This window comes from Pterocles gutturalis, unplaced genomic scaffold (genome assembly GCF_000699245.1).
Source record: "Pterocles gutturalis isolate BGI_N339 unplaced genomic scaffold, ASM69924v1 scaffold28649, whole genome shotgun sequence".
NCBI lineage: Eukaryota > Metazoa > Chordata > Aves > Pterocliformes > Pteroclidae > Pterocles > Pterocles gutturalis.
In genome coordinates, this window is record NW_010136622.1 from 18069 (window position 1) to 44976 (window position 26908).

At 36.4% G+C, this 26908-nt stretch overlaps 1 protein-coding gene across 1 annotated transcript in view; it reads left to right on the forward strand.

Annotated features, from left to right (window-relative positions):
* Positions 1-2288: 2288 nt before the first annotated feature.
* LOC104468308 (ubiquitin carboxyl-terminal hydrolase 32-like) overlaps positions 2289-26908 on the forward strand; it is a gene marked incomplete at both ends in the record, with an annotated part of 36769 nt that continues 12149 nt past the window's right edge. Inside the window, 8 exons of the mRNA XM_010082378.1 lie at positions 2289-2416; positions 8679-8784; positions 9374-9492; positions 12748-12907; positions 23657-23788; positions 25151-25258; positions 26034-26149; positions 26543-26605. Of these exons, the coding sequence (XP_010080680.1) occupies positions 2289-2416; positions 8679-8784; positions 9374-9492; positions 12748-12907; positions 23657-23788; positions 25151-25258; positions 26034-26149; positions 26543-26605 (932 nt within the window). The remainder of the gene's footprint in view (positions 2417-8678; positions 8785-9373; positions 9493-12747; positions 12908-23656; positions 23789-25150; positions 25259-26033; positions 26150-26542; positions 26606-26908) is intronic.

Genomic DNA, 26908 nt, shown 5'->3' on the forward strand with positions numbered 1-26908 from the left:
TCTGTATTAAGTGTTGTGTATGTTTCAGCCTGTAGTAAGCAGTAATTGGTTTACTTGGAAGGCCATTATAATGTGTGTAAAACCGTAAGCATCTGGTTAGTTAGTACTTCGTTTATAAATTTTTTGCTAAATGACCACAAACCGGATTGGATTAACTGATGAGGAGTTCAAAAAAATTAAGAGGGGGAGAAAAAAACCAGAATGCAGAGTCTGTTTTTATTAAAAGTGTGTGTGCGCATGCATATAAAAAATACAATAAATTAAAAGATTTTCATCAAAGAGATGTTGCTAGATTATGTCTAGGATCTAGGTTGTTTGCTTATGTACCTTGCCAAAATAACAAAGCCAGTAGCTTCCCCTTTCTTTGTCCCCTTAGCAGTCCCAAGCTTTTACTCATTAAACGTGGTGGGGAGTTGTGCCTGTTGACTGAAAATTTCCTGTAGTTATGTTGTGCGTAAGAGGTGTGGGGGAGACGAGGTGAAGCATACCTCTGATGGGTAGTGCACCTCTGATGTGAAGCGCTTCTGCTAATTCATGTTTGGAGGAAAGGCTCTGGTGCGAGCGTTGGTTTCTTCGTTCAGAATCTTCGGTTTGCTTTCTGCTTCTGTGATTCAGGAGAGCTGGGGAGTGTGGAGGATGTCACTTCAGATTGTAAATATCGTACCTCAGAGTCTGTTTCCAATTAGGTAGAGAAAATCTTGGAAGAAAACTTGAACTGATTTGCCTAACAGTGTTTGAGCATTCATTAAAGCATCACATGTAAAGGCAGAAAGAAAGAATATGACTCTGTGGACAGATATATTAATATGAAATAATGACATTTAAACACCTGTAAGCCAGGTAACAGTGTTACACCAACGTTCTTCTGCCATATAATTAAAGTATGGTTGTTTTATTAAAACAAGATACGTGATGATGATAACTTGAACATGTCTTTTGCCAAATACATGTTACTTGACAGCACCAGTGCTGTGTGGGTCATACGTGGGGTTTATTTCTTAGATACTTTGAATTTTTTTCTTGTCAAAAGTACCCAGAATCTGTAATAAAATTTGAAAAGAAATATAACCCAGTTTCTGTTTTTACACACAATTGTTAAATGAAGTCACTAGTCTGTTTCAATGTCGATTACGATTAAAATTAGGGGGGAATGTTTCAACGTGATTTACTTTTAAGGAGTGATTTTTCTTTTGATGAATGAATTAGTTGAAATGTAGAAGTTTTAAAGAGAGTGCTGGATTAAGCTCTCGAGTGTTCTGTTTTATTTTGGCTGACAAAGAGCTTGACAAGCTTTTGGCCATGTCAGTGTTGTTTCTGTCTGGCTTGTTATATCAGGAGAAGGAAAATGCCTTACTATAAATACGGTGAAATAGCTGTCATGTACAGCATCGTTTCTTTTGGATTCTAGATGGTAAGTAGCTCTTCCTGCACTACGTGGTAATTTACGTGTGATCCAGGTTGTGGTGCGTTATTCTCTGCAACTTGTTTTTTGACAAAGGGCTTGTTTTGTTCAGCGAGGTACTTCACTTAAACACTTCGTTAGAAAGTTGCTTTATGCTTGTAAAATCGGAAAGCAGGGACAGCTTTTCAGGAAGCTCATATGCAACTATGAATGGGATGTCATCAAGCTTTTCATGTTTACAGATTGTGAACGAGTTTGGACAGGTTTTAGCTGGCAAGCAGATTTTGACTGTGCAAGAAAATCTTAGGTGAAGAATTACATTTAGTCCAAAGTTTAACTGTTGTATTCTTGTTAAATTCGTGCTTTGCTGTACTGTCTTATAAGCATGTAAGTGGTGATTAAATTTTTTTTTTTTTTATACAGAAAAGTAGACTGGTTGCTAGATGAAACTGCTTGAAACATGCGGCTGGAGCTGCTCTTAGTAATGTTCGCCACTGTTGGTTACAGATCATTTCTCTGGCTTACATGCAGTGTAAAATTGATCATAAAGCTGGCTTATTTTCCTTTTATGTGACAATAATGATGCTTAATTTAGAACAAGCTATTGTAGTCAGAGAAAACTTAGGCAGTGAACTGTTGTAATCGTTGGTGTTAACTTTAGGTCCACTTCACTTCTCTCTTTGAGAAGATTAGGTTGTTAGATCTCATTTTCTAGTAGTCAGATTTTCCTATTTAGGTGAAATTATATATTTAATTTCATCCTATCTTTTTCTTGTAAGGGTAAATGTATGGTGTCTGGGATTTTGAGAATCCTTAAGCTAATACATTTCTACAACATCTTTATTGACCAGATTTTTTTTTCTTCCTCTCTTCTCATTCAACACAGTTACAGACATAGAGCTAAAGCGACTGAAAGATGCTTTCAAGAGAACTTGTGGACTCTCATATTATATGACTCAACAGTGCTTCATCAGGGAAGTCCTTGGTGATGGAGTCCCTCCAAAAGTTGCTGAGGTAATCAATGAACTTGCTGTTTTTCTGGGGAGACACATGTGGTTGGTAGTGTACATGGGTAGATGTGCACACACAAATATGCCTGTACAGGTACATGAACTAATTTATTTTCTTTCGGTTTTCCATACAGTATCACAATGTACATTCTCTGTCTGGAGGTAATGATCCAGGCTTGGGTCATGGGTTGTCACTGATGTGTGCTTGACTGAGCTGCTGATTCCAACACCACTAAGAGGGTGGTAGATGACTTGGAAGTAAACCTGAATATCCAGGTGTAGTTTTGGGCGAGTAAAAGGCTAGGAAGTTTTAACGCTATGTGTAGCCATTATAACAGAGGATTCTGTTTACTCTGGAGATGTACTTGCTCTTGATTTCTCTGAGATTCCATTGGCTTTTACTTTGTTTTCTAAAGTGCAGATTAATCTTTACAATCTCCTAAAAAATTACATAGAATAAGTGTGTAAATGAAATGAAAAATAGCCAGAATCAAAATATGCTACATGGATATAAATATGTGTATATATCTAAAAAAATAGTAATACAACCCTGTACACATGGAAGTTTAAAAAATTATTTTCTTTCATAGTGTTGCCCCTGTCCAGAGAGAGAAATTAAAATATAGATAAGAAAGAAAATTAGCCAAACTTTTCTAGTGATATCTTGCTCCATGTCGTTCCTAATCACAGCTTCTATTTCTGGTATCTTCAGTGTTATTTACCTCACAGGTAGTGTAAAAGTCTTCCAGTTTTGTTTAGATAATGTGAGTATTGAAATGTGCATTGCAAAAGGTTTCACACTGTGCTAGAGTTACTTTCTTCCTAAGCTTGATCTTTTCTCCATTCTTTTTTCTGTTTTTCCAAAGTGTTGACAAAGAGGATGATATTACTTGCTTCTGTAATAACAGTTTGATTTTTATGTGGGTGGTCAAGTGCTTAACAGGAAAATTTGCAATGTGTGTTAGCACTATCAAATTAAAAGAAAGTATATGATTTCCCCATAGCTTAAAGCATGTTTTTGGTATTAATTTCTGTATATGGTGTCTGGATGCTTTGACCGTTAGTATCCCATAAGATTAAACAAAATATGTATTCTACACTGTATGCAATTGGTTTGAAATAACTTAAAATGTTGAGAATTTTACATTATGAGTTAACGTGTAGTTTTTTTGTCCCTTTGATGCCAGTATTAAGGATTAAATCACTGATTTGGATGAAGTAAACTTTTGGTGAAAAATAGATGCCAGGTTTTCAAATGTCTACTGGCTACCTTGTACTTTGTTTTTCAAAAATGTGTCCTTAAAGATAGAGTTTTGGTGGTGATGATCTCTTTTAACACTCATCACAGTTGTACCACAGTTCTTGGTTTCCAGTTGGTGAAATAAATTTAATGGAAAAATCATGATTGTTTTTTGATGTAATCTAATCAAAACTGGCACATTGACATCTCAAAGTTCTAGTACAAATTACTGTCTCCTAGCTTTCATATTCAGGCAATGCAGTAGTCATATCTGTGAGATGGAACACTGTAAATGTGGACAAAACTTGAATTTGGTTGCTCATGATGTAAAGGGATGTTTTGTAATTCCTGGCTTTAGGATGTGGAGAGGCAGGCAAAGTCATTAGGCAGCTTAAAGCCTTATTCTGAGTTTTCAGTCTTTCAGTCATTAAAATTGATTATTTTGAGCCTCAGATGGCTGGGCTGTCTTCTCTGCATGTTTTGAATAATATTTTTTCATATCTGAGTAGTGATAGGTCTTTGGGAATTCAATTAAAACCACAAAGTTTTACAGCAGGGACATAAAACAGAGAACTGAAGCCAGTGGAACTTTGGTCAAACAATTTACATGATTGTTATGCACATGAAACGCTTTTAAATGTTCAGGACAGTAATGTTGTGAAAGAATCTCTTGTAAAAATGGAGTTGAAAATACTAATAAAATGAGATTAAGAGATGTGCTATGTCATGGTAAAGCTAGTCAAGTGGTGAGATGTATGAACACAGCATTTATTTTTAAATTTGGTAGAAAAAGTATTGTTCAGAGGAGGTGGAAGGATGAAATGCTGATAATATTTCAAGAAAGCGTTTTTAGTAGCTTTGTATTTTAGACTGAGGAGGGGAAGAATGTTGAAAAAGAACCTTCTAACTTTGGCCTCTACAGTCATTTCAATGACTAATTAGATCATGCATTTTATACATACCTACATATATTATGATTGTGAGAAGGTTTATACACAGCATTCTGTGAAACTTACTAAGTGGATAAGTGTCAGTGCATATTTTTCTCCAAATGTGACTAATTGCTTAGCAAGCTGCAGTCCAGATAATGCAAAGAGAGGAGGAAGGATGCTAACAGAGACATGAAGGACACATTGAGGGGGCTGGAAAAAGAACGAGAACACAGACTTCTCAAGGACTGGGAGAGAAGAGGGGTCATAAGGATAAAATTGGGAAAGAATCCAGGACATTTTATAGTCTCTGCCTTGAGCATCCTCTCCTGCTCTTCCAGCAGCCTTACTAGAGCATATGGGCACAGGGCCAGGGATTTGGACCTGAAGGGAACTGTTTGTATAGACTGAGCCTTTTTTTTTAACAGAAAAGGAGCCATATTGTTATACTCTTCGGTATCCATGCAAAATTGTGTCATGTTTTGATGGTACATCTTACTAGAAGCAGCTTTCCAAATAACACATTAATGTGAAAAATTGTGGAGCTTCTTCATTAGAAATGCAGGCTAATCTCTGTTATATATTGTTATCTAACTATTCAGTGTTTATAAACTCTTCCCAAAGAATGATTAAGCAGCTAAACTCAAAGTAATGCTGCCTGCCCATGGTTGTAATTACATACGTTAAATACTGGTGCATTGGATGTTATCCATAGAATTCCTTTTCTGTGTTTATATCATGAAGTGCCAATGTGCTGTGTTAAAATATTACATAAATGTAATCTTTGACATTCAACTGATAGCATAACTGGGACTTACACAGTTCAACAGAAGTGAGCAGAAAAACTCAGAAATGGGTTTGAATAAGGAGTATGCTTTCAGATGGATGAAGAGAGGAGATGGCTTTATTCAAGGTGATCTATAAAATAGCTGTTCTTAAAAAGTCTAAAAGCACAGAAAGGTTGAATTTGGGTGCTGGAGAAAAGTAAAGTATAAAGAAAATATATTAAAATTAGTGAAAGAAAAACAATTATTTTTCTTTTGATTATTAGTATTTTTTCTTTGAAGTCCTGTTAACCTGAAATGTAAGAATTCTCTCCCTTTTTGTGCTCTTCGTGGTTTTTTCATCAAAAATAGTTGTATTAAGACTTAAACTATGGTGTTCAGATGAGCTAACTGCATATTTTTAAAAAAGTAATGATAACAATGTAATATAAAGGTAAATTGCTTACTTATGCAGTGTAGCCTTGAAGGCATCTTGTGAAATCAGAATGATTAGAAGTAGAAAGTGTGGAATTCCAATGTCTGTCATGACATTGTCCATGAAGCATATACAATTATTGTGTTCAAATAGAGCACAAATTTACTTTTAATAATTTAGCCCTTCGAGCATTTGTAAATGGATTAAACTGTAGTAATAGAAGAGGATGATGTGAGCACCCCATGGGAAGTTAATGTGTTTGGGTAGTGCTATGTCACGTTGTGGAATGAAACTGCAGGTTATACATAATGTTTTCTGTAGAATTAGATCCTTCGGTGTTATTGGCCTCATTTACATTTACTTGCCTTCAGACATCTTTTAATAGTCTTAAGTGGATAGCAATGAAATGTGATAGCTTGACATGTGGACAAAGAGAGGATTTACTGCAGGTAACACACAGAACTATATTGAGGTGTCTTCAGGGAATCTGTCTGCTTCAGCATTATATCTGGTAATAACTGTGATAGTAGAGAGGTGAACAAAAATTTAGAATTTTTCCTACCTTGTTGCCTGATACATCTTCAGAGGTCATCTAGAACCCATTCTGCAAATGAATTCTGCTAATGTACTTCCTATTGCAGCAGTGGAAGGTTTTCCCCACCTTGTTACGCACAAAGCATAAAGGGCAGTTACGGTAGTAGATCTCATGTAGCTAGCCTGTCCGGCATTTCCTTTTCTTTTTTTTCGCCACTGTAGAATTAGGTGGCTTAACCAGATCTGTCCAGTGCCCTCGACAGGCCCATGGCTGGTTTTGTTTGGTCACTTAGGCTTAATTTTTACTTGAGGTGCCAACCACGCCTGAGATAGTATGAAGAGTGACTCATTCACGTGGCTCTGGTATTCAGCTCTCTTCTTCCACCCTTTCCTTGTGCTTGAGGATTCTGTCTGGGGCATTGTTACTGCTGTTACTGAAGGGGAAAGAGGGGACAGAAAGAGGGCTTTTGGTTCCAGTAACTCTCTTCTTGTTCCACGTAATCTTGTGAACCTCTTGTAGAATCCCAGCTTGTTGAGACGGAGGTACTCGAGGAAACAGAGATCTGTCTGAGCTTTGTCGTTAGATATTTCTGAAGCTTGTTTTTGAGACCCACACCATTATCCTTGAGAGACTCAAAGGAGACATAGAATGTGGAAGGCAGTAGGCATCTAGTATATTTTGGGGGAATTTTCAGATTATTTCTTCTCAGAATTGTGTCTGGTTGTAGTTCCTAAGTTTAAAAGCAAACGGAAAGCAAGGAGAAGGGATACAGGTGTTGCAGTTAAGATCTACAGGTTTCATCCCATGGTTTACTGATGATTCACTGTGCTTTGTGGGTAAACACAAAATAGTGGATCTGTCCCCAGGAATTCGGAAGCTCTGCTGACCTCTGAAGTCTACGATTGCTATTTGTCTAAATTCTCAGATAAAAGAGTATACTCAAGGCTTTACTGGAGAAAAAATGAAAAAGCAGTACATAACTGCTTGTACACCTCCTGGTTTTAATATTATTTAGTATGTAATTAATATGCAAGTAAAGAAAATCCTATTTAAAATGTGCACAACACTTCTTAATAGAAGTTGACCTCTGTTCCTTTATCTTTCCCTCTGAAAAAGTTATATTTAAAAAACAAGTTCAGCAAATAAGTCTGCTATGCAAACCGTGCTCAGTGACAAATCGCTTTGTTCTGGTCTTTCACAGTAATAGTTCCCCATCAGCCAGACTTAATACTTCCTCTTTATGGTTAGATACTCAGTGTGATACCTGTAAAAAATCAAATTAAAAGATGCAGACACTGAAACAATTCTTCCATGTAAGAATAATTTGTAAGTTATGGCTCCTTTAAACCCAAATAGCTAACGCAGATTTCTTTCTTGTGATACTGAAGTAGTGGTGCTTGTAGGAATAGATCTGCGATTACAGGAGGAGCCCATGTTTGAAGAGCAGTGCAGCATACGTATTTTCATTTGTGCTCTGTAGCGTTAGAGGCAAGGTGAAGTAATATATTGCAATGTGAGTTGGTAATTCTTGTTTGCTAAAAGTAGTTGCCGTTTGTCCTAAAATGACTTCCTTCCTTTATATCTCATATATCAGTGTTGAATCACTGTTAAGATGCTGTTGAGTAAGTGAAGCTGCAGTGTACAGACTTTTCATGTGAAAGGTGGATGCTTTGGCCCTTCCGTTGGTTGCGTTGTTCTCGGTGGCCGCTCTGTGGATCTTCGAGTAACTTCTGAATAGAAGCCTTGATTTCTAGTGGTTTCTATTGGGAGAAAAAATTTAAATACTATTGTTAGGGTGGGGTACTAAACTGGAACAGTCATTCTAGCAACAGTTGCAGTGTTGTGATAGTTAAGGGATCGTTGGTGGAAGGTTTGTTTTTTTGGTGTCACGTCTTTTCGAAGCAATAGTTTTTGATGGCTTACTGGAGGTGTATCTCCTGTGATTGGGGCAATGAAACACTTGATGCTCCAACAACCTCTTGATGGCTTTGAGACTATCAAAGCCTAGTCTGGAGGAGAATTCATCTTCATTACCTTGATAAGAAGTCTGGGGAAATAGCACCAGTGAGCAAGCAAGAAGCTGTCTTCGTTGGGAGTTTCTAACTTTCTGGGTTTTGTTCTGCTGTTCATGAAAAGTACCTGCATTTCACTAAATAAAAAACCCTGGAAAGGCTATTTTATAGGTACTGGAAGAGCTACAAAAGTGTGACAGAATTAATATTAAAGTTGTTTAACTGAATGTGAGGTGACTAGCCTAAAAACCAGATGAGATGGAGCTTCAGTGTATGTTGTTGCTTTTAGTTCTCATATCTTTGTTCTCCCTCTTAACTTTTTGGTTAACTTCTCTGTTTTTTTCTTGTAGGTTATCTACTGTTCATTTGGAGGAATATCCAAAGGGCTGCACTTCAATAACTTGATAGTCGGATTAGTTCTACTTACAAGAGGCAGAGAGGAAGAGAAGACAAAATGTAAGTAATGTAACTTAGAGCGGTAACAACAGGACAGTGGATAGTGTGTATAAAATACATTTATGTAAAGCAAACATGAATTGTGTTATACTAAGTCTCCGGTTTTATATGTAACCAGAGCATACGTTTCACAATAAAGGTAGTGCTTTTGAAGACATTTTTAGCTGTATATTTTGAAATTCAGTGTGTTTTTGTTTTCTATACTCACCAAAATGAGATATTTGATAAGTCATCATGAATGTAAATGTTAGGATCCTACAGAAAGACTGTTGATCACTGTATGTGGGCAGAGGAAGGAGGATGGCACTGATATTTTTCAAAACAAATGAAAGCATCTGCCTACTGGCTTCTGTTGTTTTGTCTTCCTTGTTAATCTGAATTGATAGTATTTCTTTTCCTTTTGATTAGTGCACAATGGTAAAAGAAAAAGGAGGTACTTCTTGACCCAAACCTTGTTGAGCTATGTTGAAATTTAAGTTTTTAGTCCTTTAGTTGTTGCACAGCCTTTGGCATTCTTAGCCACTTGCAAACTTAATATTTGTAAAACTTTAATTACCATAGTTGCTTAAACATATCTCTACTTCCTCAGACATTTTCAGTCTCTTTTCTAATGAATCTGGGAGTTATGTTGTCCGTGAAGAGATGGAGAAGATGCTGCATGTGGTTGATGGGAAAGTCCCAGAGTCACTCAAGAAATGTTTTTCTGAGGTATTTCATACAGGTTTTATCCTATTGCATTTACAAAAATGTGAAAATTACAGTGGGTAGGTTTTTTTTTCTCTGACATACACATGGTCTTGCATATATGAGAACAAACTGACCTTGTTTAAGTTGGGTAGGTCTTTTATGTTGTAATATTACATGTAATTTCTATTGATGTGAATAGCAGTTTGGTATATAAATGTAGGCATTCTCCATGCTGCTATACTTACAGTGCTAGTTTGAAAGACATAATTTCCCAAGGGTAATCATGTTATCAAGTAAATTTAAATACTAATATTGCTAGTGGAAATTTATTCATTAATGTGGACATTTTATTGCAATCGGGGAAGAAATATAGAACACAGATCTAAAAGGGGAAAGAAGATCTGCATCCTGGATTTAAAAATGCCTGCCAGCAGTGGTTGTTTAAAAATAATAGTTTTATAGTATTACTTTTGTCTCACTGTGCCTGCCAGCAACTGCAACATTTATTTATGCTTTAGGTTGTTTGAGAGATGTAATCTTGATGAAGCTTGCTGAAGTCGTCCTCTAAAAGAGGCCATGGTTACTTTTAAATATTCACAGATACTTCCTCGGCACTAGTGATCCTGATGAATTCCTAGGTTTTTGTGCTGCTTTGGTTGCTTCATTTGCTGTCAGAGGGCTATAGATCAGCAAAATCTCATGATCATTATACATTCCACTGAAAAACTGATCAACTAGAAGCTTTATTTGTGGAGATCAGATTACTTATTTACCTTAAATTTTATTGTACTATATTGAAGATAACTTTGGTTATGGGCGTTGGCTGAGGTAGACTCGTTTAATCTGTGGTGGTGGCATCATGTTGGCTTTGTAGGCAATGATTACATTCAACGTTCTTGGCTGGAATCATAAATCATATGGATACTGCAGTCCAGTTTCTGGAGCTGACCCACTTCAGTATTTCCTATTTATAATTTCCCATCAATATGGTGTGATGAATTATACCCTAAAAGTGAATAGCACACTCTCTAAGAAATCCAGAAATCCTTTATGAAGACTTGCAAGAAGAGAAGTATCAATCTGGCCTTGTACCATTTTCCTGTTCAAGAAAAATGCTGTATATTGATTTTTCTTTTAAAATGAAAATAGCGTAATAACCCACTCAGCAGGATTTACTGGCTTGTTAATCATACTAGGTCATTGCTGGAGAGTGAGAAGTTTAATGTTCCTGCTGTGGGCCTTCCTTCCTGCCGTATGGCAGATGAGTTTATGCTTTCAAGGATGAGGTTTATAGGTACTTCTATCCTTCAGAATTATTGCGTGTACTCATCTAGAAATATAAGCTTCAAAATACATCTGAATTTTCCTCACTCTTGTTTCTGAAATACAGGAAATAAATTCAGTGATACCCGTATTGCTCTAGTTGCTCAGGTTCCATTATGGCTCAGCTGTAAACACTACTTGCTTCAAATGTTATTTTCCCTTTGTCCGAAGTTTTCCTGTCCCTCTTCTTCCTTGTCTGTCCTCTAATCAGTTGGAACAATGCAGAGTCATAGTGAAACGTGACACAGCTCTTGCTGCATTTACAGAAAGCAGTGCAAAAAAGTAGAGGGAGAGTGGAACAGGTAGTGAGAAAATTATCTTGTCTCTGATCCAAACTGTTAAGAGAAATTGTGGGCTGCTTTTTTCTTCTCTGTTAAATTGGCAGTAGAGGGTTTTTTTGCTTAAGTGGTTCCATAATGGGTTAAATCCTGCAAAGTCCGCGCTGTTGAGATAGCCTTTTCCTCACCCTCATTCATTCTCCTACCTTTGTGCTGTCTCAAGTATTTATATGCTGCTTTGATGAACTGGATTGGGACACTGATCTTGGCTGAGAAGTAAGCCCTTTTTCTGTAGCTCGTAATCCTGTAGGTTATTTTTCAGCTAGATCTGTTTTGCCACATGACTGCACTAGTGTGATTGCTGTCACAAAAGAGAAGGGATGAAGGATCAGAAACAGTGTTGGTAAGAGGAAGAAGGTTAGGACCGTGCTGTCAGTCAGTAGTGCGGATATCTGCAAATCAAACTGGTGATGGAATAGCATTGTAGCATCTTGACTTCCATGAATTATAACCATGTGGAAGTCTGTGATAGTAGTTCTAAGTATTGGGGTATTTCTGCAGGTATTTGTTGGAGAAAAATGTAACATACTTTAGTCTAGGAAAAAGAGGCATAAAAAGAATGAGTAACTGGAACCTGAAAGAATCCATTATAATGGCAAATGCTTTAGCAGTGATGGTGATTAACCATTTGAGCAACCTGGCAAAGGGAGTGGTGAATTTTTGATTTTCTGCAGTTGGCAGTTGCAGACAGTCCGTGGCCAAATGTAAATTGTTGGATTCTCAGTGAAGTTTGATGGTCTGTGATATTAGGGAAGTTTAAATAATCAGTGACTTGAAACCTCTTTCACTTTGCAGACCCCTGCTTATTCCCATGGAAATTAGTATCTCCGTATAATGAGTTTGTCTACTGATAATAGGCTTGCTTTTATTTTAGTTAGTTTTGTAGGTCCTATAGAAATTAATCTGCTGGTCCCTATGGTTTCATGGCCACAGGTTGGAAAACATTCAACTAAATGGTTTAAACAGCCTCTCCAGCATTTAAACTCTGTGATATAGTTTTTATGTGTTCCTGAACAGGCAGTTCCATGAGACATCCAGCAAGAGAAGACTGAGTTAGGAGACACTGTGAATGTCATATTTACATGTATGCTCTAAAGCGGATTTTGGTCAACAGAAGCAAAAAATTGACCTGCTACTGCAGTGATTAGTCATACCATTAGTTATTCACAAAGCTAATTTTTCTGTGTTAAGTGTTTGTATACTTGCACAAATATAACAGAATGTTTGTGATTTTAGAGCACCTGTTATTTGGCATGTAAGAGCTTTTATCTATCATAATAAATTTAAATTCGGAAAATAAGTGCTGTTATTTTGAGTTGTAAGTAACCATTTGTCTTCTAATCCCTTTAGCCTGACGTTCAGAGTAAATAACTTTCCAAAGGCCACATTGAGTAGGTGGTTGAAATGCAGAGAGCTGAGGAGTCTAATTTCCCTCCCAGTGCTGTATTTCAGAATTAAATGGAAAAACAGGCGTAGCTCCAAAGAAAAAAATTATTTTAGTACTTATTTTTATGGGAGATTGTCCCAATTCTTGTTCATATATCTGGATGGTTCCTGTTTACTGGTACTGAGAAAGCAGAGAAAAACAGCTCACGTTTTCTTATTTTTCTTACAGGGTGAAAAGGTAAACTATGAGAAGTTTAGGGTTTGGCTCTTGCACAACAAAGATGCTTTCACGTTTTCCCGTTGGCTGCTCTCTGGAGGTGTGTATGTGACACTCACTGATGATAGTGATACCCCTACCTTCTATCAAACCCTGGCTGGAGTCACACACTGTAAGTAAACAATGCTTGTTATTATGCGCATTTTAAAAAACTGTTTCAGAGTTCACAGACGTGAACTGTTGCCTTGCCGTTGTTGATCATTAAATCTCACTACTCTGAGATACATGCAGTTCTGTTCAGCAAGATAAGTTTCTTCTCTGTGTTAATTTGTTCCCTGCTTTTTGTGTTGTGATACGTAAAACACTGTTATGTACGAGGACACTGTATGTCGTTATTCTTATAACAATACCGAAATTGCACCACTTCTCATAGTAGAAGTTTGCTACTGAGCAAATTAAAAAAAAAAATAAAAAGGAAAGTATCTTCTCTTTGACAAATATGTTTATTTAAAGTGACTTGACATTAATACTCATTTTACATTTGGTCTTTCAGATATAGTGGATCCTAAAACTATTGAGACAGTTCTGAAAATAATGCTCATTTCAAAAAGAAGCATTACCTCTTAATTTTGCTTTCTGCAGTAAAATAACTAATATTCCTGGCACATGATGGTAGTCGAGGAACTAAATTAACTGAAGAGAAGCCTCCTCAGGATTTGCATTTAGCTATAATTTCCAAAGAACAAATGCTTCCTTATGTCTATATTGATGCAAAAGAAGGAACAGCTGTTTTTTAAATTAAATGTAAAAACAAAAGGCTGACTTATTATACTTGATGTGCAAGTATAATGTAAGCATACATTACAGTAAAGCATCTAAAGGACTTTCATATCCCTAGGAGAAGGGTGTTTGCTATTGAGATGTCAGTGATTTGAGCAATCTGGTTGCGTTTTATGTACTCTCATAGATTTTCTTTGTTGGTGTCAGCATGGCATTTAATTTCTTTAAGAGGTAGGTTACTTGAATAAAGCAGCATACAGTTTTTTCTCTTGGTTTTAAATATGAGCATTAAAATTCTCTTCTGACCATCTGAAATGAAAATCCGTAATAACATTAGAAGTTTATGGACATGTAATTTATTTGCATTATATGAGAGACTGCAGTAAACATTGAGCTTACAGAAGACCACTGAATACTCTGAGGTCTAACAGACAAAATAGAGAAAAAGGTATGCTAAAAAAACCAACCAACCAAACCAACCTCTTTCAATTTTCTAGACTTCAGCCCTGGGAAAAAAATCTCAAGCTGTATCAAATTGAGGTCTGCCTTATTAAGTCTCCTTTGCCCTAAGTGTTCAAAGAAAGCTTTACCTCAGGCCTCAGAGGTTATTTTGATTTTTTTTTTCATGCTTTGAAATGGAAACTTTTTTTGACCAGTTTTTACTAGGCTTGTTGTGGAAAGTTTATTTATACTTAAACTGAGGTCTATAATTAAAAAAATCTAAGAGCTACTGTTTTAATAGATTTTATTTCATATTTAATGTTGTTCTCACTTCTGTTTTCGATATACCTGTCACTGTTACCATCTGCAGCCAGGCCCTCACCTGTATTCCCAGATATTTCAGGTGTGCAAAATACGTGATTCATGAAAGAAATGGTGTTTAAACTGAGGAGCATAATATTCAACTTTAGCCAACCTGCACCTCTGTTCTTGTATGAAGAAGAAAGCCTTTCTTTCTTCAACTTATAGGCTAGGAGATTTTTTTCAGTTTTAAACAAAGAATTGGAGAAATTAAGACTGAAGTGCTATAATTCAAAACAAAATTAAGGAGACTGGATGAGAAGCATATAAGAAAAAAATGAATGGGGACAAAATCTGGTCTGATTCTTGGAAAAAAATTGTTCAGATGGTTCCATGTCATATTTGTTTCTACTGTAGTTACTTTTTTTCCTTTTAGTTTTGTAGAGTGTATTTTCACCGTCTCATCTTAAATTTCTCAGCCTTTGTCTTAACAGAATCCCAGTTACTTTATCAGCCTCTATCAAATCAAATTGCCTCCAGTACCTCAGTTTACATTTGAGCCTTTTTGATTGCCGTGGCCTATTAGCTCATCACAGTGTCTTTGCTAGCATTTCAGCCGTACAGTCCTTTCCTGAGCATGCCTTCAGCTGGAGTGTAGTCTGTTTTCCATTTAATGACTATTGTCCCCCCTAACTTCCATGTACCTTTGGCATCTTCACCTGTACAATCTCAAATCTGGCTTAATTGCTCTTACATATAGTGACTCCCTCCCTCTCTGTTTAAATTTTCGTAGCATACTCAGTGATCCTACCTCAGCATAGGCATCATCTTGTCTGAAAATTTCAGTCCCCAAATCAGCTCACTCTGCCTCTCAGCTATAGCTTGTAGTTCCTCATATTTTCAGGTCAGCAGTTCAAGTAATATTCCTGTATTTGGTTTTAATCTCTCTGATCAAGTTGATGTATAGTAATTTCATAACACTCCTCCATATTGCAGCATTTGATACTGTAAACTGAATTACAGAAGGAAGTGTTTAGTCTTCTTTCTTTTCTAGGAAACATGCGCGTGTGGTTGCTGTTTTACATGTGCTAGCTCAACAGTACGTGTTCTGTTGGGGAAGTTGCCAGATTTTTAAACCCTGTGTAATATGTTTGCAGAGTTTTTGGTGTCTGCTTGTGTGTTCCAACTCAACCTGTGTTCTCAGGGGGAAAAAAATGAACTTCTGAAAAAATGAATTTCTGTTGCTATATATTGTATCAGACTACGGAGAAATTCAGTGTTTTCTGGTTACTGACAGCTTACTTTTATAAGCCATTGGCTGTGTGTAATAAAGGTAGAACCGAGTGAAAAATAAGTCTTCTGTTAGGATTAAAAAGCTGAAATAAAATATTTGAGAGTGTTTGAAATGATTATTGAATCTTCAAGTGCATGTCAGAACTAGAGTTAAACTTTTCATTATATGCCAGAAAACTGTGTAGCTTACATGTCTTTTTGAATCAGTAAAATGTTTTGAACCACGTACTGTCTACAGGCTCAGTATACTTAATCAAATTTGGAAAGCTCACATGACAGTTATGTTTGGACCCCTAGATAAGATGACATTTTACTGTATTTTTGTTATTTTCCAGTTAAATATTGTACTAAGAAAAACAGAAAATAGTTGTGCTGTGTTATGATGTCTGTAGCCTGGTATCTCTCAATTGACAGATGTGGAAAACTGACAAGAATTTAAGATAGTAGGAAGATGATCTGGTGAACTTACCAGCCCGCCCTAGGTCTGGACAAATACTTTCTTTATAATATATCCAGTGATTTCCCTTGTGATTTGAGACAGTATAAGATTTTCATACAACAGATGCAAAACTGAGGAAAATACAAGTGCCTAAGCACTTGGAAGTAATTGCCATAAAGTATGAACGCTTGCTGCTTTGCTGCTTTGTTTTTTAAGTTGAATAATTGCAACCTAGTCAGGTCAATCTGAAGAATAAGAAATTTGGTACAGATATATTCTTAACACAGCTGAATGTGTAAAACAGTACGAGCTGTTATGACAGTTCCTTTTCTCTAAACAAAGGCTTGCTTTTAGTACTTAGGATAGTGGTTGCCCTTTGGGAGAACAAGTAACTGAAATAATGTTTAGTAAAACTAGGCAAACACTGTTAGCAGAATACAGTGAAAGAATGAAAGTTTTTAAAATTTCTCCTACTGTAAAATGAAAACTAATTTGTGAAACTTGCTAGTGCAGTTAGGAATTTCTCACCTGGCTGCTAGGCTTTGGCTGGGTCGCTGCACGCCGTCTCCTGGCTCAAGCTTTGGACCCTCCTATCAAGCCTCTCACCTCCTCTTGCAGCGTGCTTCCCATTAAACATCTTGAATAATATGTCAGAGATGTGAAAAATTGCAGTGATAAAAATAGTGAAAGTTATGTTGATTTAGAAACAGACAGCGAACATTTATGGCAAGGCATCAGTGACTCCATTTACATTTGCTTAATGAGCCAAGCTATCAGGGAAACAAAGGAATTCTAATTTTTCATTTGTAAATAACATTTATTTTGGTATGCAGATGACTTTAATTATATTTCTCAACACATAATTAGAAATGAAATTTTAAAGTTACAGGAAGTTGCACACATTTGCTGCTTTTAATCAAATTTTGTTCCATTTCACTTAAGTCATAAATATTAATTGAAAGCTACCAAAATAACATAAGTTTCTCATGGACCTTTGTTCTTAAAGAACAGTTTCAGGGCTATGAACCTTTCTTACACTTGCGTACTGACCAACTAGCAGTAACTTGGATTTTCTCAGTTTTGTATGATTGGGTACCTTTCATGTTGTGTTTTGGTTTGGTTTTTTTTTAACAGTCATATTGAATAACACTGTAGTGGAGCATGTAAATCAAAGGTAAATCCTAACAGGGACTACCGCAAACACTACAATTCTCTGTAGGGGAATATTCCCTCAAATCATTATACATCCTTAATAATGACAAATTAAACACCTGATCTTTCCTGTTACTCTAAGTCTGAAGGCAGTAATTCATTAACACAACAATTCTTCGTCAGTGGAGGATGTCATTTTGTTGCCTGCCCTGGCTGGTTTGCACTTTTGTCAATATTGGAATGGAAATGGCTCGATTCCTGCCTGCAAAGTACAGCTTTCTGTGGCTTGGTGTGGCAGACAGACGTACAGGAACATGAGGCAGATGGTAGGGTCTCCTGTCCCACCAAGTGCAGACCCTGGGGGTCGCTCTGTCATTTTTTGTAAGATATTGAGGTTTATTGTTTTGTTTCGATGTGTTTTTTTAATCCAGTTGGGGTAAATTATTCCGGTACATCTTCTACATGTATTTGTGGGCAGTTTGTCTTAGTTTTCTGTCAACGTTGTCCTTGCTTTCAGACAGTCTCTGGTCTCCTTCCTTTTTGCTGTTCAGTATAAATGCAAGTGTCTCTTATGTTTCTTCGTGACCTTTTTTGTGAAAATAAAATGAGCCCAGTTCAGGTTTGTTTTAGACCAAGTGTTCCATCCCTGTTCCATCTCAGACTTGGGTGACACATTGGTGTCACACTGACTCCAGGTGAGACCTCATTGGTTTCCTTCCTTTGGCTGGAAATACTTCTTCTGCCACAACATAGGTGGTGGTGGTTCCTTTTTTGTGTCCGTGTCATTTTGGTGCGTCTCAGTATCATATGATGGGTTTATGTACTCAGCTTGTCAATCCATGGGGAGAGTACTCCCATTTATCAGAGGGGTTACTGGTTTCAAACTGACAGACCATGTAATTTGTACTTCTTTGGTTTCCAGTTCTAGTGTCACTGAGTTCTTATTAAATAGAATCTTAATTCTCCTTTGAATTGGAGAGACTGTCTTCTGTTGTCAGAAAAATTCATCAAAATGCTCTTGCTTTTTCTGACAGCTCTTACGTACTGAGATGCAGTAAGACTGTGTAATCAGTATAATAATTATATTTTAGAACATACAGTTATCACTAATTTAACATAATAATTGAGAGAAGCCCTAGATAACCAGACAGCATGGTTGAAATGGAAGAGTGAGTTTTTGAAGCAGTACAAAATCACAACTGAATGTTGTGGAAGTAACCTCTTCTGTCAGAGATGGGTTTATTAACCTGTAGGGCTTTATGGTAAGATGAAGATAACGAGTCTGTAAAAGGAAAGTGAAATGAAGTGATCACTTAACTTTGCTCACATTAAAAGGATGTCTGGATGCAAATACATGTTCTGAAGCTTGCCCACTTCAGTTGTGGTACCCACTCTTGAAACACCATGTCTTAATGGTGTATGGAAGGCCACTAGAAGACAACTCTGAAGGTTTTGGATTTATTAAAGGTGCCTTTAAAAGCATATTTCATTCTGTGCTGGTTTTTCTTCCAAGTGTGTGAACACTTGTGCTTTGAGAGGAACCGTAGTGTTTAATACCTGTTCTGTATGGGTTTCCATCTCAAGGCGCTGATAATCCATATTCTGCTAGATAAAGAGATAGTTGAGTCTGACACACACAAGGATCTTGGCTGAAGTTACAATATTGCCTTCTCTGTGTGTGTGTTTTTTAATTAGGAAAAAAAAAAAGATGAAAGTATTACAGCAGGCTAGACCAATAAGAAGAAGCCTTAGTGTCACCTAATCTGCATCTTGCCACTTTGTTATCCTCTTAGTTCCCAGGCTATTTTGTGTCTTGCGAAGCAGCTCTCTGTGCTCAGGTCCTGGAGTCTTCTGCGTGTTGATTTGAAAGCACCAACAAGCGTGTTTAGTCAGAAACACTGGTTGGTGGTCAGTCACTGGTTCTGACTCAGCCGTGGCATGATGAAGAGCTCTCTCTGCGACTGGGGACTGGGTTTTGCTTGGAGGATATAATGGTAAATAGTAAAACACACCAAGTTTCGGTTAAAATGTTGGGAATATGGTATGCTTCTACTGCTGTGAACCAGAGAGGATTGTACCAATAGGTGGGTAAACAAGTTTTTAAATATATTAAAATACTTAGTTTAATTCTGGTGTTATAAAGAATTTAAAAAGCAGTGCCTGAATTGAAAACACATTTTAAATTTTTTTTCTACAACAGAAGAGTATTCATGGCTTGCTACCTATGTAATATTTAAGAAGGGTGTGCCTTTCATGAAGATGGCATTAAATGAAGAATGCTTTTTCTTTTCAGTGTTTATCACTGTGGTGCAGCTGAGTGTCAGTCAAGGTTTGGCAGCTGGTTTTAAATTAACTCATTTTTAGTAGATCTGCAGATTCTCAGATGCGTAGTTTTGCTGAAAATGTTTTGTTTACTTGTTCTTGCTTTATGAATAGTGAGGCTTGGGTGTACTTGACATTGTCGGTCTAAATGTTAGAGAGTTGAACTATGAGACACTTCATAATTTTACAAATCTGAAAGTTTTTCATAGTTCTAATGGCAAGTGATGAGGGAGACATAAAATAGCATATGGTAGTAAACTGGTAGTATATGCTTAAATTTCACAGGTGCATAGTATCTCCAGGTGACCTCAAAGAATCCTATCATATTGATGAATTGAATACTTACAATTGACAAGAATGAATACGTACTTGGCCTTGAAAGCTTGTCTATTTTGATGTTTTGGACAATATTGTATTTATAAGGCTAATTTTTTAAAATCATCTTAAATTATTTAAAATTTGAACTACTGAATGAAAGCCCACTTCACATTTCCTGATGTGATTTGAACAGGCATTAGGAACAAATTAATTTTATACTTTGAAAAGGTAAAATACTTGATCCATTTAAAACTTCTTTAGAATGGCATATTTTCATAAATGTTAGTATGTTTGCATAATAAGTGCAATCTGCTTTTATGATGTTTCATTTAAACCTCAGTAACAAACACAATTATCTGTATATATCAGAAATTGCAAGAGGTTCCTGTTAGTTTACATTTATTGAGGAATAGATGGTGCACTAGGTGTACCAAGATTGCTTTACAAGATTATGTGCAGAAAAATCGGTGTGGAGAAATCAAAATCTGTAACAGCTGGCTTTCCAACAGCAGAGTTGAACTTTCACGTGTGCTCTAATCCAGTAAATCTTTCTGTATTTTGTGTTAAGTGAAACTCTTGCAGTGGGCTACAATTCATTGGTACTGTGAATGAAAAATATTATTTTGTCACATTTTTACTTTTATTCAACCTAAGTTGTGTAAGTCTAATGAGTACAAAGAATGTTATTTACTGATTTGTCAGTTTTACTTCCTAAAATGTTTGACTCTTCTCTGGAAAGTCAATGCACTGGACCTGCCTTGGCTGTAATATCAATGTAGCACTTGCGCTAATACCTGTCAGCTATTCTTTTGAATGTGATTATTTGAAAATTCTTTGCCTTTTAAATGACGATGTAATTTCAACCACTGCTTGACAGAAATGCAGATAAGATGCTTTCTGATAACCTTTCTTTTCTGAGATTAACATGAAAAAAAAAATGAAGTTAGCACTGTAGAAATTATCTGTGAAGTACAATTTTAAAAAGGGAGTACAAGTAGCTTCTACTAGAGATATTTGAGAACGTTTTATTTTGCCAGAGAAACCGTCTTGCGGTTCTTACTAAAGATGAATAATGCACCTGCCAGTGGAAGCAGGTTTCTGCAGTTTTACCCTTCGGTAAAGACAATGTGAGCTTCCTTGTGTTTTGAATATACTTAGCATTGCATCATTTCAAGAATGAAGCGCAGCTAGCACATTTGTCATTCTTCCTAGTCACAAAGGTAGATTAAAAGGAAACAAAGTGATTTACGTGCTCATGCTCAAGCTCAATGCTTTTTGTATTTGCTAATGAGGGCAATAATGTGTATGTGCAATTCTTCTAAATGACAGTACAAACTTGCACTTCATGTGCAGCTGTTTAGTAGCATAACGGTCTTCTGGTTCCCTTCAGGTACTTAAGGTTCTGTCTCATAAAGTGGTTTTTACTGTTCATTTATTATTTTACTGTTTATTTCTGTTCTTGAAACTCCGTGGGTGTACTTTCTTCTGTATGTCCTGCAGAATGCTGGTACTCTAGTCCTAATGTCATGTCTTGCAAGGTCTTTCTTATCAGTGCTGTAGCACCCTGATACCTGTAGAGGCAACAAGATTGAAGAAAAGTGTATTTTATTTGGTAGATTTTGTCTCATCTGTTGATATGATGACTGTTGCGGGGCAGGTATGTTGTTAAATCATCAAGACATCCCTGTATTTCTTGGAACATACCAGTTGCAGTTCTACGTGACTAGACTGTTCTGGGTAGGATCCCGAAGCTGCTTACATCTGTGGCAGGCCTAAGCATCTATGGTATTTCTTTGAAGATCAGCATATAGAAATAACTACTCTATTTCTCAACTTCTAGTAGAATAATGTTCTTCTAGATGTTTAGATTGCTGTTTCCTTACGTATTGGAGACAGACTTCTTAGTAGGACCTGTAGTGATAGGACAAGGGGTAATGGTTTTAAACTCAAAGAGGGAAGATTCAGAGTAGATAGAAGGAAGAAAGTTTTTTTTTATGAGGGTGATGAAACACTGGCACAGGTTGCCCAGAGAAGCTGTGGATGCCTGATGCCTGGAAACATTCAAGGTTAGGTTGGATGGGGCTCTGAGCAACCTGGTCTAGTTGAAGATGTCCCTGCTCATGACAGTGGGGTTGGACTAGATGACTTTTAAAGGTCCCTTCCACCCCAAATGATTCTGTGATTATAACACAACCAAGAGCCAGGAGATGGTAAGCCAGATAATGGAATTGATCCATCTAGGAAGGAGGGAGAAAGGAGAAAGGAAATCAGTTTAGTTTTTCTCCTGGATCAGTTCTCTGAGTTGCTATGTAAATGCACAACAGCTGAAAACAATGCACGTGAGGATGCTGCAGCACGTGCCTGGGGTTAAGTTAGCTTAATGAGACCCTGGTACCACAGCTTTGGTGTGGGTGTTCTGCGTGCTAGTGTATGGTCTGTCTGGTGATTGTACTGAACGTACAGAGGAAAAGGAGGACGTGTTTTCACTGATGTTACTTTTCTACTTAGACTGTCTAAAAATATTTTACAGGAAGGCGCAAACCACTCCTCTAACTCCACTTCAGATATTAATCTTTTGTTAAATTTTTTCCAAACTTTCTGCCGATGAGGGTAAGGAACTGTGTAGTTTTTGATTGCCTGCTGGGTAGTTACAACTAGTTTATGTTTAGACTACTGTTATTATGATTAAATTACTACTCCTAATGACAGAAATAGGAAAAGAAATCAATAAAATTTCAGTTTGACATTTAACTTTTTTTGGATCTCTTCTGTTCTTAAGCCTTGCAGGATTATTATTGTTTCTGTAGACTAAACCAGGCCAAATAGCTCAAGTTAAACCTATTAGAAAGCTGGCGTGTATTTAAAGACTCAGAACCATCTGGGAATGGGATCACACGTAGTGGTTCTTAATATAGACAGCTTTGTCATTACATATCTATTTGAGAACCAATTAATTTGCACTGACCTGAAGCAGTGTTGTGACACACTTGCATAAGTAAAAAGGTTAAAAGTATTGTTGAGCAGAAACTTAATATTTTTCTATATATATTTAATTTCAAGGATAAACGTAAGAAGACTGGAATTTATATATAATGTTTTGAAAGAAAACCCAAGTTCTTCCTCTGGCTATTTTTATTCACCTTTGCCAGGCACCTTCTTTTGCTCATTGTTGGGTTTGGGGTTTTGTTTTTTCCCCTTTTTTGAATTAGCTTATAAGTTCCTCTGTGTAAAGTGCCTTCTAGGGTTGTAAAAATCACTCCCCAATGTTGACTGGGTTCCTAAGTGTGTATATAGCATAAATAATAAAGTGAAACAAGCTATTCTATATTTGGAAAAAATTAATGCTGAGATACAGTGTTTAAATGTGACATTAAAATTTAGCCTTATTACTGTGTAAGAAAGCTAAAAATTTCAAATAGGATTTTTTCAAGAGCAGCCAAGTACTAAATTTTTTTTGCTATAAAAGTTCTATGATATTTTAAATATGCTATTTCATGTCTTTTTAGAGGATTTAAATACTGTATACCTTGTGAAAATAAGATATTGCAGATATAATCTGCCTGTTCAATTCACCAAGAAGTATGTGAAAATGAAGAGACTGCTGGAGCCTTTAGCAGTGGGAAAAGTTTATTTCTGTTATTGGTGTTGAACTTGTAGATGGTGAATAGGTAAGATGATTCTGTAGATAAGAAGGTAAAATTGGACCTTTATTTCTCTGCTGCTTGTATTTGTAATTTTTATATGCAGGAGTCAGGCATAGAAAAATTAACGTCATTTCTCTTTGTGACAACATAGTGCTGCATTTTTATTTAATGCTAAATTCTAACATGGTGTAGATATTACCCAAAATTTCTTTTATTTTTGTTGATTTTACAGTGGAAGAATCTGACATAATTGATCTCGAAAAACGTTACTGGCTGCTAAAAGCTCAATCAAGAACTGGACGTTTTGATTTAGAAACATTTGCCCCCTTAGTTTCCCCTCCTATTCATCCATCTCTGAGTGAAGGTATGGAACTTCGATCAAACGTGCAAGGAAGTGATGTTGCTGTTGTGTTCAGTACCTTTTGGTGTACCAACATACACATTTTATGGCTTTATAAGTAAGCTTATTAAAAATGTTTTTTAAACTTAAATTGCAGAGATTCATTCAACTGAGCTTTGGATGTTTGAAAATGAGACAAATGTCCGAGAAATTTCTATGTGTTGGGAAATCTGTAATAATGACAAAGTGATGCTTGTTTGTTGCATTTTTACTAGTTGTCAGGAAATATGGCAGACTTTATGTATAATTTGTCCTGTGGTTGCTTAAAATTTTTCATTGGGTTCCTTAAGATTCTGTAATGACAAAATATACTGCTGTCCCTGAGTGAGACAAAGCAGAATACCATTTTTAAACTGACAAGTGTGAGTTTTGTCTACTCAGTGACAATTCAGCATGCCAGTCAGAAGTTGTATCATGCAGTCCATGAAACAGTCTTTACTAGTGTAAGTTAAGGAAGATTTTGTTCAGAAGACTTGGTCAGGAGACTCTTATGTTGCAATGCAGACACGTTAATAGCCACGCTGGTCTTTCAAGTTAAAGCCACTCTGATACCAACTGGAGACTGCAATTGTCTAATTGCCATTTACTGCACAACATTAAGGACATTATACAGTAATGTCCTACTTACATGCTAGTTTTTGTTTGCAGACCTAGAGTGACAATTTTTTATCACCAAATGGTCAGCTTTACTGACAAGTGCCAGTACTAAGTAGAAAAAGGGAAATGCATCTGCAGTGGATGCAAGCTGTTAAAACACCAGAACTCATGTTCAGTTCGGTAGGGATATATCCCCACATTCTTTTGCTCATAAGTGCATTTTATCTGCTTAGTCATATAGATTTATGCAGCTGCTATGGGGAAACTTGAATGGTTTCTGATCATTCTATATGTCTTCTGTGGATAGTGCAACTGAGACACTGTCACCAAAAAAAAGGCGGGGCCGGGGGATAAAAAAATATTACCTATGCTGAATGAGTAGAACTCTTAAATACTATTTCGTCCTTTAGCTTTTGTGAAAATGCTTGTCCTGACCATACTGGTTTAGATGTACACTCTATAAATCACTCATTACAGAATAAGGCTACTGTTCAGAATTCTTGATCCCTCCCTCCTGCCCTCCCGCTTTGTCTAGCCATACATCTAATTCGTCTTTAAAAATGGTCTTAGTAGTGCTTAATTATCTTCATTACACTTAGTAAGAATTAGTTATAATCATAAGTGTTTATACTTCTCCTGGCAAATGTTAACCCTTCATGTAAATGCAAAGTATTATTGTCAGCTGTTTCAGCCAGATGCTGTAACAGGAGATGCTTTTGTGGTTTGCAGGTTTGTTTAATGCTTTTGATGAAAACCGAGACAATCACATAGATTTTAAAGAAATTTCCTGTGGGCTCTCAGCATGTTGCAGGGGACCCTTGGCAGAAAGACAAAAGTGTAAGTATGTGGAATGTTAACTATTAGTTTTAGAGAGGTTTTTCAGTTTGAGCAGTGAAGTTTAGTTGTTTTCACTTTTTTAGAATTTTTTTTCCAATGAACAAATGTGAGTCTGTGAAAGGTGACACGTTTTAGAAGTTAAAAAATAAAGAAATTTTAAATATCAAGGTGTCCTTTTATAAAGGGTGATTAAACCTCATTCTGTATATTTTATAATTTATCTGTACCTTCATTTAAATTATCAACCTGTTTGGGAAAAGAAAATGTATTTCAGAAGTTATTTTGCAGTGTTCTGCATTATGATGCAGAAGTGTGCATCTCAATATAGAAAGTGCAAACACTTATCTATTCATTAATATAAATCGAACGTCCTATTTGATTGTCTTGTGGTTAATAGCATGTTCTGGCTTGTTTACTGTTCAGTTTTCAGCTGGCTCCCTGCAAGGTTCTGGTGTTTTGAAATATCTTTGTTCCATACTTTTCCAAAGCAATACTGGTGCAACTTAAAAGCTATCATTCACTGGAAATTTCTGGATGTGCATATGTTCCGTGCTATGCCACATCAGAAAACACAGCACAGAATTGCAAGAATCTAGATTTCAGTTTATTAAACACAGCTGCTCCGTTTCCTCACTACCACACATGCATCCTGCCTCATCAAAACTGTCAGCACTAAATCATGTTCTTGTTACTCTGCAGACTTAAATTCTGCAAGAAAGAAAAAAATAGTTGTTGAGTAGCTCTAACACAAAAAAGTAATTTCCTTTTTTCTCAGTTTGCTTCAAGGTTTTTGACATTGACCGGGATGGTGTGTTGTCTCGCACTGAACTTAAAGAAATGGTGGTTGCACTTTTAGAGGTCTGGAAAGATAACCGTACTGATAAAATACCTGTAAGTTATATTTGTGTTTTTATGCATTTGCTTCTGTTTCTTAAAGTCATCCTTCAAAAGTAGGAACGTGAATGTTGTTTGAACATAGTTGCAGTGAAATTGGGGCTTCCTTGAACTACCGTAGCTGATGAGTATTGACAGCTGGATGTAACTTACTTGCATAACTTTGATCTGCCATTAACCAGAGCAGAATGGTTTGACTGCAGTGTGTGCTGTTTCATATAAAGAAACCTCAGGTACCAAAGTATGACTGTCTGGAAGCACTCAGTTGCGAATTGCATGGAGGTATATCATCAACATTTCTTACAGCTATATTCTTACAGCTGAACGCATGCAGCTCCAGAGAGTGCTGGGAGAATTTAACTTTATTTTCTAATCCTTTTGTTTGTTAAGGAATTGGACATGGATTTGTCTGAAATTGTAGAAGATATTTTGAATATGCATGATACCACAAAGGTAGGAAATTATCGTTCTTTCCTTGTCATTTTTGTATCCTAGTATCTTCAATGTATTTATAACAAAGTGAAATCTTGTGCTTTCTTTAAAGCAGAGGTGTGTCAATAAAAGAATCTCTTTCAAGAAATGTCAGTTTTCCATTAAAATTTTCCACGTTGTTCTGTGAGAGAATATGTTTGAATTCTATAAGCCATTTTTGTCTGTGAAACTAAACAGAAAATACAGAACCAGATGAAATTAATTTGAGGCATACACTGTTTGTAAGGCTTTGCTACGCATAATGAATACAAGTTTTAACTCTGA